The sequence below is a fragment of the Malania oleifera genome, chromosome 7 (genome assembly GCF_029873635.1).
Source record: "Malania oleifera isolate guangnan ecotype guangnan chromosome 7, ASM2987363v1, whole genome shotgun sequence".
In the NCBI taxonomy this organism is placed as follows: Eukaryota; Viridiplantae; Streptophyta; class Magnoliopsida; order Santalales; family Ximeniaceae; genus Malania; species Malania oleifera.
In genome coordinates, this window is record NC_080423.1 from 92581194 (window position 1) to 92599067 (window position 17874).

The following is a 17874-nucleotide window of genomic DNA, read 5'->3' on the forward strand; positions in this document are numbered from 1 at the left end:
GATCCATTATCAAGCTTACGTTATGTAACCCACAAATGATTTAACTCATTTGCAACCCTAATGGACTTGGGTAGAAGGGCAAGTAGCTAACAAGACCTTAATTTACAAATGACATCAAATTTCATGTCAACTAAACATTGTAGGAAATTAAAAGCCTTCATCTAAAAAGTGAACATCAATTAGTTAATTGATTAATTTGACTTGTCTTGGCACATCACTTAATGTTTAAAATAGCATGAATATTTTATGCATTAGTGATGTGACAGAGAAACATAGAAAATGTCTCTTATTGCGTGTTTAGTTCATAGAATCTTTTAAGATTCTTAAAAATGTACTTTCAATTGTGTGAAACAACAGATGTAGATTGATTCATTAGATTCAAGAAATGAATGAATAGATTTGGCAACAATTCAATTGTTTTTTGATTCACTAGTAATGTTCAAATTAATCTTAGAGTAAATTGATAAAAACCATATACTTTGAATCTTGAATTGAAACTATAAGGCAGTTGTCATTGACAATATAGTAAGAGATTTCACAAAGATTTTGATTTTGAATTAAAAAGGAGATTTTTGTTGTAGTGTTGGAAGAGGAGAATACCATACCTTCCCCGAGGTAATTTTTCCATGCTTAATCCATGTTATCACACAAAACCTTAGCATAATGCATCATCGAACATCCTGCATAACATAAATTTTGATCTTACACCTTAGATAAATAAATTATCTTTTGGTATATTATGGTTTCCAATATAATCATTCAAGGAAGTAGATGTGCAGAATCAAAGAATAAGCGAGCACTAAGTGGGCTAAATCTTCAAACCATCATGATCCCAATTTTGCATAAAAGATGGAAGTGTTTTATTTTAGTATTTTGCACAATCCTTACAAAGACGAGGGCCAACCATGTACACAAACTCCTGATATATGGTAAATATCAAACCATACTATAGCTGGCTTTTGTCTTTTTTTTCTTTTTTCAAAATACATATCAACAAGCACTTATATGCAGATACAGGCACAAGAAAATTAGTATGTATAACAAGTATGTGCTTTTTTTCTTTTTGTGCCTTCAGCGGACATTTTTTTCTGTACACAATTTCAGAGATCACCATGGCTGAAGAAGAAAGACTCAAATGCCTGCTTCTTCTTGCAACCCCAATGGCTCTTCCAGGAACACATGGAGTTCAACATTGTAAGCCTGGTGGACTGAAGAGATATAACATTTGCTGTTGAAGGAGATTTAGAGAGGACAATGGCATACCCATCATCCATGTAGTCTGTGCCTTCAGGGAATAGCTGCCATAAAATGCTTCCACTCCCACTCCCTCCTTTCTTTGCAGAGTCCAAGACGGCTTTGTATACTGTACCGGTAAGCTTGTCTCGGAATGTTGTATTATAGCCAGGATCTTTTGCAGATACACCAAACTCAGCAAACACAACTGGCATCCCAAGTGTATTGTCAGCATCCTCAATGTGAGCTTGCGTCCATGACTTGGTGAATTGGATATGAGCATCAGAAATGTTTGGAGAAATCCTTCATGGAGAGTTTAATTTCTAATAAGAAGCTGATATACCCATACTGATAATTTTTAATTTCTTTAGACAATGTAGTTGCGTAAGTATGCGAACACCAATGTACATTCAGACATTCAATATGGTAAAATGCTTACCAAGAGTCTGCGTAGATGTGAACAGAAGCAAAATCAACACCAAGAGCTTGATGATTCCTGATAAAGTCAGTTCCAACTTGCGTAGCATAAGTATTCGGGTTGAATTGAGCTCTGTTAGGTGTTGAGGGGCCATAAAATCCTTCCAACCCAATCTCTACCAAATGTTTCCGATCGATGCTCTTCACATAGGCTGCCATTTCTTCTATCCATGCCTATGGAACAGTGGCATTCAACCATCTCAGGATTCTTTTTTTTTTACTAAGAAAAGAATATTAACTGAATTTACTCCTCAAACTCCACCAAGTATAAGACACAGTTTTCTTTGCTCATCTGACCAATACTTGCGCTTAAGTTTCCTTTGTTAACTTCATGTAAAGTTGGAGTCATTAAAGGAATTAAGCAAACAAACCTGCAATTTATTTCCAGAGGGATCTGAGACACAGCGTGGTTCATTCATCATTTCCCAGGCAAAAATTGTCGGATCATCCTTGTAAGTAATATTAGTAATCGTGTTGACTCTATTAAGCACCATCTATGTGTTCGAAATACCAACAGAGAAGCAAAATTAGACTTTGAACTACTTAAATGAAAGACCATAATCCTGTATAAATTTCTATTGAGAGTCTCAAGCGTGTTAGTATGAACAAAAGAGATCAGAAATTTGCCTTAACATGGGCCTTGTAGTAGCTTTTTAGTGTAGAGTCAGAGAAGAAGTCATCATCAGAAGTCAATATCAGGCCTACAGCTTTTCCCCATTTGACATATTGTGCTTTGCCACCATATGCTTCCCAATTGTTAGTTAATGACAATATAAGCCTGATTTTGTTCTTCTTTGCTTCACTCACTACAAAATCCAGGGCCTGTAACTCAAAACAAAAGCAAAAAAGTTTCAGATACTAGTTGCAATATGTGATCATTAAAGTTCACAATATTGTCTGAATGGGCAAAATAAGTTTCAATTGAACTGTATGAAGTCACAAACTTATATATTAGTAAGCCACTTTACTGGAAACAAAATTCAGAAAAATTTAGAGTTTAGTGTACTACTTATTTTAAAGAGGCTAATTTAGCTTTTATATATATATATATATATGATGACGACGACGATGATGATGATGATGCTATTGAAAAAATTATTGTATTTTCTTGTTCAACTTTTTTTCCCCACTTAATCAAGCTGTTGAACACAAAATCAAGCTGGAGAAACAGAAAATGTGCATCACTGAATTTGGTGTAAAAGAATATAGTTATCTAGTGCAAAAACACAGTACCTTAAAAACCTCTTCATCATAAACACCTGGAGATTTCTGAAGCGCTTGCCATTGGCCATCATTAAAAGCCCAAGTCCTACAAACTGTTAAACCCACAGAAGATGCCTGTTGAAACACGTCGGTAACTTTTCCCCTTGTAGATTGGTCCACAGCAAACACCATCAACCAATAAGTGTTGAACCCATTAACATAAAAAGGCTGGTCATTAACAACAAACTGACTCCCTTTCTTCTCCACCATTAGCCATGCATCATCTTCCATGCCACTCAACTCACAATTCCTGAATGCACATAGAACTAAATCAAATACAAAGCAAAAATAACATACATGAATAAGTCAAAGCAAACCAAACTTTCTTATAGGAAAAAATATGTAAGTCCTTATATGAGTACCCATGATTTCTGCTAGAACATGATGGGACTTGATCATCAGCATTCACCTCCATTGTTTCCAGGCACCGATCACCACTGACACTAAGAACAGAAGAGCTTGAATTTTCAATACAAATGATAAGGATAAGAATGGCAATCGAAAGAGTGAATAGGAATTCAAATTTTGTATCATGGGCATCCATGTTTTTGAGTAAGTGAGCCACACTAGGCATTTCCTTGAACCACACCTATATATACACATCAATGTCTAAGCCTCAAAGCTTATCCCTCTGTGGAGAATAGTCAAGTGAGAAACAAGAGAAGTGTGGAAGATGGGATTAGCTCTATACCTTCAAAGCAAAGAAAACTTTTCCTTCTTTCCTCTGCAACTTTCTTTCTCTTTTGGAGATACAGTTGAACATTACACAATGGAAAACTCCCAAGACAAGTTTAGTAATGTGACCTCCTTGGGATCGACATCATTTGTTGGGACCCATCTCTAGTGTTTGTGGCAGTATATATTACAGTAATCTGTGGAGGCAACTGTTGTTGGAGAGCAGAGATTAAATGTCTTAAATTCTGATATCATTTTTTTTTTGGAGATAGAGTTGATTTTTGTTCTCAATTCTAGTTTAGGTTTCTGGTCACTCTATTTGGTAGGAAACGTGAATGTAAGCCGTTCATCAGATCAGGGATGAAGATGTCTGCAGTTCAAAAATTAACAAAAAAGAAAAAAAAAAAAAAAAAGCATTTCTTTACCCAAAAAATCAAGAAAATCAAAAAACATTAGCGGCTAGTTTTAGAGGAAATCGATCTTCTTCTTAGGAACGTGTAGTGAACGCGAGCAGTATAACAGGGAAAATTGATTTTAACATAAAATTTCACAATATTAGTCTAGCTATGATTCTATTTCATTCCTCAACATTTTCAGATACAGCCCATGAGCCCAATATTGCTGCAGAATTACATACGAGTACGAACGAAGAAGAAGAAGAAGACCTGAGCAGCAAAACAAGCGAGGGGTGGGCCCGTGAGGACTGTAGCTTTGGGAAAGATGATTCAGAGATGGGTTTTGTTCAAATTTGACGAGCACAAGTTCAAACTAGATGCACCATTCACGCCATTGTTGGGAACTCGGACGACCGCATGGGGCATCCAGAAGACAGGAACATAGAAAACGATAACATTTCACACAAGCGCACAATGTCGCGTTAGCACTTTGCAAAAACAAAAATATAATTTGATGTAAATCTTAACATGAAAAAGTGTCGGGTTAGACTATTTATTCGGGCCATATTATACAATTTTTTTAAAAAAATAATTTTAAAAAATTTTGACTACAATTTATTATACAAAAAGGATTTTTTTTTTTTTTGGTTGACAGTTCTTGAAGCTAATGCTTTAAGTACATTACCAAACTCTCTTCAGCCATTAGTAGCTCTTCAGATATTTTTATTTTTATTTTTAAAGGCGATAAGGTTTCTCTACAAAGAGCCCTTATTATCTCCTTTATCTTCTTGTAATGTGTACAAAGCATTGACTAAAATCCTCGACTTGATATTCTTCAAGGGTGGCTTAGTTGGTAAACTCAAGACTTTCCTAGTTAAATATTTAGTGTTCGAGTTTTGAGAGTTAAGATTTTACATTTGAGATAATATCTTGACATTTAATTGAAGAATAGTAGAGGGACAAACTCATCATCCTAATGATTAATCAAGTGTTCAAAAAATCTTAGACATCATCATTTCCAAAAAAGAAAAATTCCTGAGCTCGACTGTTGTTAGGATGAATTTAAAATAACATAGTAAATGTATAAGTCTTTGCCTTTAAAATCTATGGGTTGCATATTAGTTGATAATTCTTTCTGTGTTGCCTTTGCAAGAAGTATGAAACACTCTCCCGACTTCTTTTGTTTGTTTTTTAAAATTTAAAATCAACCTTTCAAATTCACTATATTATAATCGTAGTTTTGATGATATAAAATTTGAAATTCATTAATTATTAGGCTTGCATATCATCCTGTTTTTTTTTTTATTACAAAGGAACTCTAGCCACCAACGAGCCCTTCAGACCTCCTGATGCAGTACCAAACCTACGGATCAGCGTCCTCCGTCCCTAGGTCTTACTGATCAAGACAAAGTCTGGAATGCGAATACGACTTCTGTGCATCAGTTGAACGTTCAGCTAACCCAATCTCCGGGACATATCTCTATTATTATCCACGGTCTCCGCTAGCTCACAGAGCGAACTCTCACCATGTATGGTTCTCGTTGGCTCATAGAGTAAACTCTCACCATTCACAAATACTACTGGTTTCGTGAGTATATTTACCTAAAATTGAACCTCCGATACTCCTTCTTACTTGCTGATGCCTTTTTAACGCGTCATGCCTGTAGGGTGCTTGCATATCGTCATTGTTAGATATATTGATTGTCCCCTCTTGTCTAAAAATGTAAGTAAAGAATTTGAGAACAACAAAAAATCTCACCTACATTGCAAGATTGCAGTTTTTTTATTTTTATTTTTTTCTACTACCCTTTACTGGAATTAAAGAGACTTTAAACTTTTTGCTCCAAACGCGTTAAATCTAAACAAGTTTGTTTTGGTAATTAGTTTCTTCTAATACATTATATTTCAAGATCTCATTAGAGATGGTGGGAAAAACTACATTAAGTTTGAATGGAAAAACGACATTGAGTTACTCGAAGCAAAAATGACCTTGGCACTAAAGGTAGGGTGTACAAAACTTACTAAAAAATAAAATTAAAAAAATTGTTTGAAATTGGATCAAAATAAGTTTTGATTCGGTGTTTTAGATTTTAATTGGTTTCAATTTCTATTCTTAAAAATTTAAAATTTTCATTTTTTATTTCAATTTCGGCTTCCTACCTAGAATCAAATCGAAAAATCAATAATCCAAATATCTTATAATGAATTAATATATGTGAGCTCTTTCATGTAATATACATGTTAGTGATTGCAAATTTATATTTGTATATTTTTTTGGGCAAATTTTTAACCTATAATTAATCCTTTTACACTGAATTGTTACATTTTTATTTTCCTAATTTTTTCATTATAATTTTAAGAATTGTTTGAAACCATTCATATGAAAAGTAATTTTTTGAAAAAAAAAACATTTATCTAGAAAAATATTGATAATAAGTATTGAATTGGAAAAGTACTAAAGTCATAAGTATTATCGGTTGTTTTAAAACCTAAATATTGATTATAAAACTTGTAAAATAAGTTATGTTTGAATAGTCACTTTTATTATAAGTACTATATAAATTTTTATAAAAACAATATTATTTACTTTTTAAATAAAAAATTAGAAGAATGGAAAATTTTAATTTTCATTACAATGAATGAAACGTGAACATTAAGTGCATAAGGAGGATACTAGTTGGGGTATTTAAACAAGTTTACAAAATATAGTTAACAATAAAGGAGATATCATAAATCACATGAAATTGAGATAAAATCTACGCTCTTGACATATATGTTTCTTTAATTATTTTTTTTGAATCAATAGGTTCTGATTTGTTAGCATATATGATCCCCAGACAATTGACTTTGGATCTTTGACGCTCATCAGACTTTATTGTGATGATTTGTCTTGAATCTTCAACAGTTAAATTTACAGCAAACAAAATCATTGACGGTTTGTTGAAACAGTCGACGGTTTTCTTTTGAGTTTGTTTTTTCTTGAAACTATCGATGACATTACTCTCATTGAGTGTCGAGCTGTGATGCATTGCTAATACTTTCAGCATATAACTAATATATTGGTATTAAAAAATTAATATTTGATTATTCAATTATGGTAATAAATTAACATTTTGAAAACATTTTTCTTTAACATTTAATCAAGCTATAATTAACAAGTTAATTAATTTTATGTTATTGGACATTTTAATATTTTCTAATTAACAAATTAGTTAACATTTTAAACGTTGACTTGTTAACACATTAATTAACACTTTTAATTGAAATATAAAATATTAACATTAAATATATTTTTAAAATTTTTATTTTTAAAATTTAGTGCACTAAAATTTCAAAATAATTAAAGTAGTTAACAATATTTCTAATTAAAAATATAACATAGTAATTAAATTAATTACTTATGCATCAAAATAACAAATAATATACTAATACATAATAGGAAAAAAGACATTGATCTCCCTTAGAGTTTCATAAAATCAATGAACCTTTCTTGAAATTTGATTTTCAAGCTACTTAAGTTACGTTCGATGTGGAAACTACCTATTCTCACGAATAGATTAGTTTTGATAAGTTAGTTACAATTAGTTATGCAATAAATTATATTATCACTATAAAGTAAATAAAAATGCAAAACATTTTATGAGTCCATGATAAGAAATAAGTAAAGATTAACTATTTCCAAATTTCATTTTCCTATTAAATCTTAAATGAAATAATTAAAAATATACAAGAAATAAATGTTCCCTTAACTCCTAAAATTTAAACTATATTTCATCTTAATTTAAGAAATAACTATTCCGCCTATCCAAATGAGCCGTTATACTCTTCTTGTCAGTTTACCATCAAGTAGTTAAATAAAATTTATTTAGAAAAATGACTAGTTCGGACTCTTTTTTTTTGTCCTTGTCAATCTTGAGAATGCCAAGTACTAGAAGTTGGATTTTTCTCATTCAGAAAGTGGAGTTAATTAATATTGAGACCAAATTGCCTAGCGGACTCATTCTAGAATTTAAAGCTTGGTCATTTTGAGCTCGATGCCCTCCAAGGGTGGCTAAGGTGGTAGACTTAAGATTCTCTTGATTAAAAGGTTAGGGTTCGAGTCTTGTAGGCAACGATTATTTATTTGAGATAATATCTTAATATTTAAGTAGAAAAAGGTAGAGGGACGGATCTATTACCCTAATGAATTAGTCGAGTATCTAAAGGGTTTTAAATACTATTGTTTTTGAAAAAAAAAATAAAAAATTATTTAGCTTGATCATGGTCTCGACTTCCTAAAAAGAGAGTAAAACTCAAAGGACTGAATTGGCTATGGTTATTATTTTATCCTATGTTAAATTAGCACATTAATTGAATATGCTAAATATCATTTGAAAGACTAAAATACGCTTTAGCAAAAAGAATTTTATTTTTCTTTAACTTAGACATTATGAAAGAGTGAAATGATAAGTTAATCCTTGGACCATTATCTGAAATTTATTTTAATTTTTATATTTTGGATTAGTACAATTAAGGACTTGTGTTTATTAATTTTTACTCAATTATAAGTTGTCATCTAAATTACTTTAATAAATTAATAATTATGAATTGAAGGGTAGAAATTAAGAGCAGGAAGGTCTCAATTAGTGGGAGCAATATTTGAACCTCGGATATTATTGGTTATAAAAAAATATATATTATTTTTATACTATTGTATGAAAGTTTTGAAATCTCAATCAATGTACATATGATTTGTGAAACCGATAGATTAGTGTATATATATATTACGAAACATTAAAAATTATTTATTTATTAATTTTTTAATGCCACTTGTGGCTGAGATTGACCGGTGGGAAATGATTGGCCAGCACTATCCATGTGAACGGGCCAAGGGGCCCACGACCACTTCTTGGCCAACCTTATTCTCTCGTATTCATTACGCGTGGGGTAAGAGTAGTTAAAGCATTACCAACCAAATGAGCCAAACACACCTTTAATGCTTTGAAGAAATGGCCCAAGTGTATTGGTAGTAAAATTCCTTTTTTGATAATCCCAAATATTGAAGCTCATTACTGTCCAGCAAAAAATATTTTAGTGGTCCAAACTTTAGGTATCCTTATTAAAATTTTCAAATTCAAATCTTGAAAGTTGTGAGAAGAGATAAATTATTTTTCATTGTCATCATTAAAAGAAAAAAGAATTTTTAGTGGCGAAATTATTAGTAACGGAACTAAAATTATCACTAATAGCACGTCATTAATGACGAAAATAAAATTCGTCACTATAGTCAAAGTATTAGTGATAGTTTTCAAAATCGTCACTAATAATGTATTTTTAGTGACGAAATTGAAATATTCATTAATACTTCCGTCATTAAAAGGAGATTTTCTGCTTAAAATCGTCACTAAGTCACCACTAATAATTAGTTGTCACTATCGTTTTAGTTACTAATCCGAAACCGTCACCAAGTCATCATTAATTAGTATTAGTAACAGTTTTTTGACATTAGTGACAGTTTTAAACCGTCATTAAAGGGCTTTTTTTTGTAGTGTGTGTAGCACAAGCACAATATAAGTTTTTAATTGATTGAAAAAAGAAACTCACTACTAGGAGGATTTTGTTTGTGTTGGTTTTTATATGGTTTATTTTTATCAATATTGTTAGAATATTATTACGATAATTTTGATGAAGAATTAAATTCTTTCTCCATGACAATAGTCATTAATTTTCAACCATTCCGTCAAAATTCAAATTCAAATATAAATGCGTAAGTTATTAATGCATCTAAATAATAAATGTTTATATGCATGCATTTTAAATTTAGGACAAAATTTAGCAACAATGCTTCAATTTTTTGAAAATGACCTTTCGCTTTCACTGCTTTCGTAAATTACCAAAAATCCCCTTGAGATTTAATTTTTATTGATAAAATGAACTTTCCATTAGTTGACCATTAGTCAACCATCATGCATATGTGGAAAAAAAATTATTTTTAGTTGTAATAAAATAATATTTTAAAAATGACACCTATTTAATAAATTAATTGAAAAAAAATGGGTAGCATAATATTTTGAAAACTAAGCAACTTAAAAACCTAATTAATTTTTAAATTTACTGGTCTATCCAGTCTAAATACTTTAAATCTTTCAATTGATGCCATCATGATAAAAATGTTATTTTTTTTTAATTTTTTAAAAATATATGAAAAATAAAAATTGCTATTGAATCATGAAAAGACCAAGTAATTATAATACTTAAAAATATTTATTAAATATAATTTTTATAAAAAATTAATGATTAAACACATAAATCATAATTCAATATTTTTAAATTCAAGCAACTTATCAAACATAGTATTAAAAAAAGATAAAATAAAGTTTTCAAATTTATTTTTTATTGATTAAAATTATAAAAAAGGATGTTACTTATTTTGAGTGTAAAATGTGAATGCCAAATGGATAAAAAAAACTTAAATTTATATTCATTGGTTGACCTTTGTTTGCAGGCCAGCTCTGCCTTTAGGCAGTTGAGGCGCCCGTCTAGGGTCAAAAAGATTTTGGGGCCTCCAAATTTTTATTTTAATATAATAATATAGTATTTGGGCCCCAAAATTTTTTTTAATTAAATAATGTTAACATTATTTATTATGCTCTATTCCCATAATTGACTTCCCAACTAACAAATAAATAAAATTATATTTTAAAATGTAAAATAAATACAATTTAATTCTTTTTTTTTTCAAGTCATATTGACTTCCCAACTAACAATTTTATTATATTTCTAATTATCTATTACTCTCATCTCTCTCTCTTAGTCTTTCTAAAATTTTTTTTTCATCTCTTAGACTCTCTCACTCTCATCTCTTGGTCTCTCTATGATTTTTACTCCGGCTCTTGTGTTCATCATTTTCGGGGCACCAATTCTCTGTAATTTTCATCAACTCTAATTTTGATTTCAATGTTTGTGTATTATTTTTCTATTATTTTCACTCTGAATTTTTTTTTTCCTATTTATTCTTAGATTTTGGAAGCTTTGAGGTTAGAGCGCTGTATCCGGCAAGAATCCAATATCTCTAAAGTCTCGCTCGCCGATCGATTTGCAATAATAATAATAATCAGGTTATATTGTTTCAATCTATTATTTTTATAGATTTATTAAATTTATTTTCATTTATTTACATAATTTTTCAATTTATAGTTAGCGTTAATTTTGAAATTTAATTATGTCAAAGAGAAAATATGAATCCGGATATAAAAAACGAAGAAAAAAAAATAGAAGAATAAGTGTCATCTCAAATCATTTGCCTAGGGCCCCATATTATGAAGAGTCGGCCCTGTTTGTTTGAGACAATTTACATGAATTTTCCTAATTTTATTCAAGTTATTATATTATTAAATATGGTATTCAATCAAATCCAAAAAATAAACCACAAATTGACTAATTGTAGAGTCCAAATCAAATTTTTAAAATATATTTAGTCACTGGGTGTCTAATTCAGTTATAAATTTAATTTTTAAAATATATCATAATTAACTAATCAACTTTTACAACTTAATTTATTAAATTAATGTCATTCTCTTAATTTATTTTATAAAAGGATAAAATTGTCATTTTATTTAGAATAATTTTTTTTTCAATAAACTAAATAGTTGACTAACGATTAACTAACAAAAGTATCATGCTGTTAACAAAATTAAATCTTAGGAGATTTTATGATAGTTTTTCAAAATTCAAAAAATAAAATATCATTATTTGAAAAGTGAGGGTCGTAACTAAATTTTACCCTTAAATTTATTATCTTGATTTTGAATATTTTCTAAAAATATATACATAAAAAATGTTGTAAATGAAATAAAGAGAGAAATATAGAAAAGATTAAAGTAAAGAAATTGGAGCTATAGAAATTCAGCCGTCCAGTTTTTCAGGAACTAGATGTTGCTAATCATTTTATATATCCATTTTGGTTGTAAAATATGTCCTTATATAGGCAAAGATTATATTGGTATCCCAAAAGTCAATTCCATAATGAACCATTATGTAGACATACAAAAAGTTATAACATATTTTCAAGATAGTCATCTACATGTATAATATACATGTTTTACAATACTTCCCCTTAGATGACTATACACTATGAATATGTCTCGTTAAAACTTTCGTTAAGGAAAACCTTGTGGGATAAAACCTTAACGAAGGAAAAAGAGTACAGTATCATACTTTCCCTCAAAAATACAATCAATTAAGAAATGTCCTTAAGTTGTCGCATTCCAATGTTATGTACATGTCTTTTGAAAATTGAAGTTGAAAATACTTTTGTGAATAGATTTGCTGAGTTGTCACTTGAATAAATTTTGCAAATGTCAACATCTCCTTTCTTTAGAAGTTCATGAGTGTAAAAGAACTTTGGTGAATATGTTTAGTTCTATTACCTTTTATGTACCTACCTTTGATTTGTGCAAGACATGTTGCATTATCCTCGTACAATATTGTTGGCTTGTCATTCTCCAGTGATAATCCACTTGTCCACGACTTGTTTCGTGAACTGCTAATGTTTTTGAATGGTTTGAAGAAGTAGCGATGATCGTTTGCTTTATAGATTGCCATGAGATAGCAGTATCACCATATGTAAAGATATAGCCTATTTGTGATTGAGCTTTATGAGGATTAGAAAGATATCCAGCATCAGTATATTCTTTCAACGCAGACTTTACTTCCTTTGGATAAAACAAACCCATATCAGATGTGTCACAGAGATAACGAAGAACATGTTTTACTCCATTCCAATGTCTTTAAGTTGGTGTAGAACTAAACCTTGCCAGCAAATTTACTGCAAAAGCTATATCTGGTATAGTGTAATTTGCAAGATACAAGAGTACTCCTATTGCACTAAGATAGGGTACTTCGAGGCCAAGGATTTCTTTATTATCTTCTCGAGGATGAAAAAGATCCTTTTTTACATCAAGTGAACAAACAACCATCAGGAAGCTTAATGGATAAGATTTATCCATATAAAATTATTCCACGATTTTTTCTACATTTTTTTTTAACTAAAATAGAGCGGCACCTCCAATTATTTATTAATATACCCTCACTTTTGGTAAAGGAATACTGTGGTTACAAGATAAGCAAAAAAAGAGATTGCAGAAAAACCCTCCCAAAGAAAACAATACCAGCAACCAACCAAACTAGGACAACAAAACTAAACATAACTAATAAAGAAGATAAAAACATAAACACGGCCAAAATCAAATCAAAATACACTAAACGAAACTCTAGAGTTGAATTAATGACGAACGAAAACGAGACCCCACCTATCCATCCTAAGAATACCTTTCAGATAACGTGGTAGAAGATGTTGTTCTTCGTAGATTACATTGTTTCCCATTTCTCATTCTTTAGCAAGAAAATCAATCGCACTATTGCCTTCCCTATATTGATGCATTACCATGACATTCACCCTTTCTAAGAATTCCACTTGTTTAATGTTCAACTTGAAAACCAAGACAAAATTTTGTCTTCCCAAGATCTTTTATTTCAAATTCTTTCATTAAATAGTCAGTAGTCGTTGAGATCTCTTCTGGAGTTCCTACTATGTTTATGTCATCAATATAAACTGCAATTACAGTAAATCTAGAATTTATCTTGTTGATAAAAACACAGGGACAGATAAGATTATTTTCATATCAAATTTTCAACAAATATTCACTTAGACCATTGTACCACATTCATCTAGATTACTTCAATCCATACAAGGATCTTTGTAATTTAACAGAATACATTTGCCGTTGTTTTGGATTATATGCTTCAGGCAATTTAAATCTTTCAAGGATTTTCATATATATGTCATTATCCAATGAGTCATACAAGTAAGTTGTTACTGCGTCCATGAGGCGAATGTCAAGTCCTTTAGAAATCGTTAAACTAATCAGAAATTTGAAAGTAACTGCATCCATAATAGGGGAATAGGTCTCATTATAATCTATACCAAACCTTTGTGAGAAACCTTGTGCTACAAAATGTAACGACCTGCCTATTTTACCATATATTTTTTTTCCACATAACAAAATTTATAATAATCCTGATAACCTGCTAAAACTAAACTAATCATGATCAACTTGGACCCATGGGTACCGAGGATATACCTGTTATACATCCCTGATATCTAAGCAACTGAAAACATAAAATTTCATGTATACCATACAACACCAAACACAATACCAGAGTTTTTAATGAATCTGTTATATATATATATACAATCATCCACAGAAAGACCTAAAAGTATCTTAAGGTCATAATACCAAAACCTATCTGACCCTAGCTCACCTACTTACCCTTTTGACAGGGTAGTTCGGTCAATTTTCTATTGCTGCGGAGCTTTATCCGCCCTTCTACCCAAATTTACTAAAATGTTTGTATTGCTGAGGTGAGACACCTCTTAGTAAGGGAGATAAAATAACATAAGTGTGTGGCAACATGAGTATTAACGTGACATAAACATGAACTGTACTTAATTATATAACATGTAAAACTGCCTGTATAGTTTCTGAATAAAACATGATCTGACATAGCATGATATAACATACTAAATTTATGTACATGTAAATCATCTTATATAACTGTATAATACTTGAAATAATACCTAGGATGGATAGTTAGCTGATGTCATGTCTTACCCCCCATATGACAGGGTTGTGTGGCCCAAAGGCGGGACCTAGCAATGGCTAGCTGACCACACTAAGTCAAACATAATTCTATAAGTATGATGGGCTTGCCCTCACCTAGTCCAGACTGCCAAGGGGACACCTGTACTACCATGAAGCCACATCGACTGCCATCTTCCACACTCTATCTAAGATGTGTGGTAGCACTAACATAAACATAATCTTGAACATATAGGTACGGTACCGTGCTTCGTAAAACTAAATTAAGTCATCCGTGTTCTAATAACATATAATACATTTCATGATACTGATACATAACTGTTTCATATTTCATAAAAATATCTGACTTGATCATATTTCATGAATTCTATCATAACATACACAATTACGACATTTATGCCAACATAAATCACGGCATCTGTGCCAGCATATCATAACATATAGATCACAGCATCTACACCGACATATCCTAACATGTAGATCACGACATCTACGTCGACATATCATATTGGATAAATCACGGCATCTGCACTAGCATATAACATAACATACTAAATCTTGATATTTCTGCACTGTTAACGTATTATTTAAAAATCATAGTTTCTGTACTATTTTTATGGTTTTTCTGAAAACTATTATAACATGCTTATTATGGGAAATCATAATATTTCGGTATAACATAATTTTCATAGAAAATCATACTCATGCCACACAAATGTGAATATTATTCTAAATATAAAATCTGAACTAAAACCATGTTTTCTGCTAAAATGTATAAAATCTTTTTCCTTGTTCAAGAGCAGTATTCCCAAACACTGTATCATATCATACATAATTTCTAAAAATAAATGTTGTATAACAATAAATAATTTCATAAAAATGCTAACTTAATTTATCCCCTTACCTGCCTTACTGAGAATCCCATAATCTAACCCAAAACTATGAATGTAGTATTTCCAGCTCAACACCCTGAAATTCACGTTTTCCCCAACAAAATTTCAGTATTATTTCATCTACTACACTTTCCTCTGTCCAAAAATACTAAATACCTTATAAAACTTAAAATAACCAACTTACCTAAAATTTGGGATGGTGCCCAAGTTGGCTTAACCAATAATCAACTCCAGCAAACTTGTATAGAATCTTCCTAGGAGTAGCATGGCAGCTTTTGATCGTTGAACCGGCAAAGAATGAAGCCGGAAATCTAGAGAGAAGGTAGAGGAGACGAAATTCTAGAGAGAGATAAGTTTTGCATGAAAATTTCTCACTAAAATCTCGAGGTTGGTATATTTATAAAGTGCGGCCTCGTTGACAAGTCCAAGAAGGGAGTTCTTTGACAAACATATAACCCTCATCGACGAGTTTCAGGCCTTGAAATAAGCTCTCTCGGTAAGTTCTCGTCGACGAGACACGTGGCCACGTTGACGAGCCTAAGTAGGCTGCTTGTTGACGAACACTCTGCGCTCGTTGACAAGACCCTGCTGAATCCCTATTGGAATTTTCCTTTTCTCTCCTTTTTTTTTATTATTTAATTGCTATAATTTTTTGGATCTCTACACAAGACGCGCCTTGTATTTCACATTTCATTCATTTCATTTCTTTTACGTACAAAAACCAATTTATACGTAACATGTTTGACATTATCAGGTGTTTGGATTATTGGTCCAAATACCTTACGTTTGGCTAAAGAGTCTAGCTCAACCTGTATTGCTTCTTTCCATTTTGGTCAATCATTTCATTATCAACATTCTTCTACAATTTGAGGCTCAGACTCATTATCATTAATAATTTCTGAAGCAATCACATATGCAAACACATTGTCAACAACAACTTCGTTTCTTCTCCATATATTTCCAAATTTTAATGAGATCTCATAATTTTTCGGTACCAGAAACACTTCTAGTGTTGCTTTTGTGGAAATATGGGATTGTTGATCTATATTTCTTTTAACCTCTTCTTGAGTGTTAATGACCTCTTTTGGAGTCTATAAAAACATCTGACAATTGATTTGCAACATTCTGCAAATGAATTATTCTTTGAACTTCAAGTTCACATTGAATTGTGCGTGTATCAAGATTAGACAAAGTTGGTGTATTCCAACAAATTTCTTGTGTTTTTAATCCTTTACCTTTTCCTTCTCCTAATGATAGGAAAACTGATTCATCAAATTGAAAATCTAGAAATCTTGCTCTAGAAAGATCACTTGTTAGTGGTTCAAGATATCTAAAGATAGAAGGAGAATCAAAACCAACATAAATACCAAGTCAACGTTGTGATCCCATCTTACTTCGTTGCGCAAGTACAATAGGAACATATACTGCGCAACCAAAAATTCTAAGATGAGATATATTAGGTTGGTGGTTAAACACAAGCTGGGAAGGTGAAAACTTGTGATATGCAGTTGACCTTATAGGTCACGCTCGGTTTTGATAATGACAAATACTCATGTATTTAATGAATATCTAGTTCATGTGCATGTCTATATTAGCAGATACATTGATGGCACGTAAAAGCTTAAAGTGGGAAGACCCAATTCATATTGTACTTTATTTCATGTTGTATTTAATTCATATGCAAAGGGTCTGTAATAGTAAATAGGTCTTTGGTTTGTAATAAGCTCACACACATCATATGCATGATAATACTTAAGCTCAAAACAAACCATAAACTAAAAGTGACCTTAGAATGACCTTAGGGTTCGGTCGATCGACACCAGATTCTTTCGGTGTCTTTATTTTGGACAAAAATGACCCTAGGACACACAACATTGCACCTATGATTGTTAGGCACTTGAATAGGGTTTGTATGTTTCAAGATAGGACCAAAATGCACACATTGTGCACTTTCGGTCGATCGGCCAAGGCAGTTAATTCTGCCCCGGTCGACTGAAACAAGCCTGGGTCAACAATTGACTAAGGCCCTGGTCGATCGAACCAGTATAGTTCAAAACCCCCCGGTCGACCGAAACCCACTGAGATCAACAAATTGACCTTCTGGTCGACCGAGCCAAAAATGATCACTAACTACTTAGTCGACCGAGGGTCCTCGGGAGAAATCCCAACGATCTAGTCGACCGAACTAGTCAGTTCAAAATGGCCTGGTCGACCGAACCTCAGAGAAATGGGAAATCGCCTACTTTCGGTTGACCGAGCCTTTAATTCAAAAATGTCCTAGTTGACCGAATCATATGA

General features: G+C 31.6%; 1 protein-coding gene across 6 annotated transcripts; it reads right to left on the reverse strand.

The window, feature by feature from the left end:
* Positions 1-836: 836 nt before the first annotated feature.
* Positions 837-4568, reverse strand: LOC131159960 (mannan endo-1,4-beta-mannosidase 6). 6 transcript variants are annotated; one of them, XM_058115210.1, is made up of 8 exons: positions 4314-4525; positions 3665-3857; positions 3336-3416; positions 2944-3223; positions 2338-2532; positions 2082-2204; positions 1673-1884; positions 837-1536 (listed from the first exon to the last, which is right to left on the reverse strand). In XM_058115210.1, the coding sequence occupies exons 3-8, from the start codon at positions 3386-3388 to the stop codon at positions 1101-1103; spliced, it is 1299 nt and encodes a 432-aa protein (XP_057971193.1). In that variant the 5' UTR covers positions 3389-3416; positions 3665-3857; positions 4314-4525; the 3' UTR covers positions 837-1100. The 6 variants fall into 6 exon arrangements, with proteins under 6 accessions (XP_057971193.1, XP_057971191.1, XP_057971190.1 ...); XM_058115208.1 differs by lacking the exon at positions 3665-3857 and having other exon boundaries at positions 4314-4568; XM_058115207.1 differs by having other exon boundaries at positions 3665-4568.
* Positions 4569-17874: the final 13306 nt, after the last annotated feature.

What these genes read in the sequence shown, in the direction of transcription:
- LOC131159960 (XM_058115206.1), bottom strand. Translation starts at nt 3,547, where the DNA reads ATGCCTAGTGTGGCTCACTTACTCAAAAACATGGATGCCCATGATACA. An exon ending in TGTTCTAGCAGAAATCATGG is followed by an intron (nt 3,224 to 3,335) that starts GTACTCATATAA and finishes ATGTGCATTCAG; the next exon opens with GAATTGTGAGTTGAGTGGCA. An exon ending in CACATCTACGCAGACTCTTG is followed by an intron (nt 1,537 to 1,672) that starts GTAAGCATTTTA and finishes CTCTCCATGAAG; the next exon opens with GATTTCTCCAAACATTTCTG.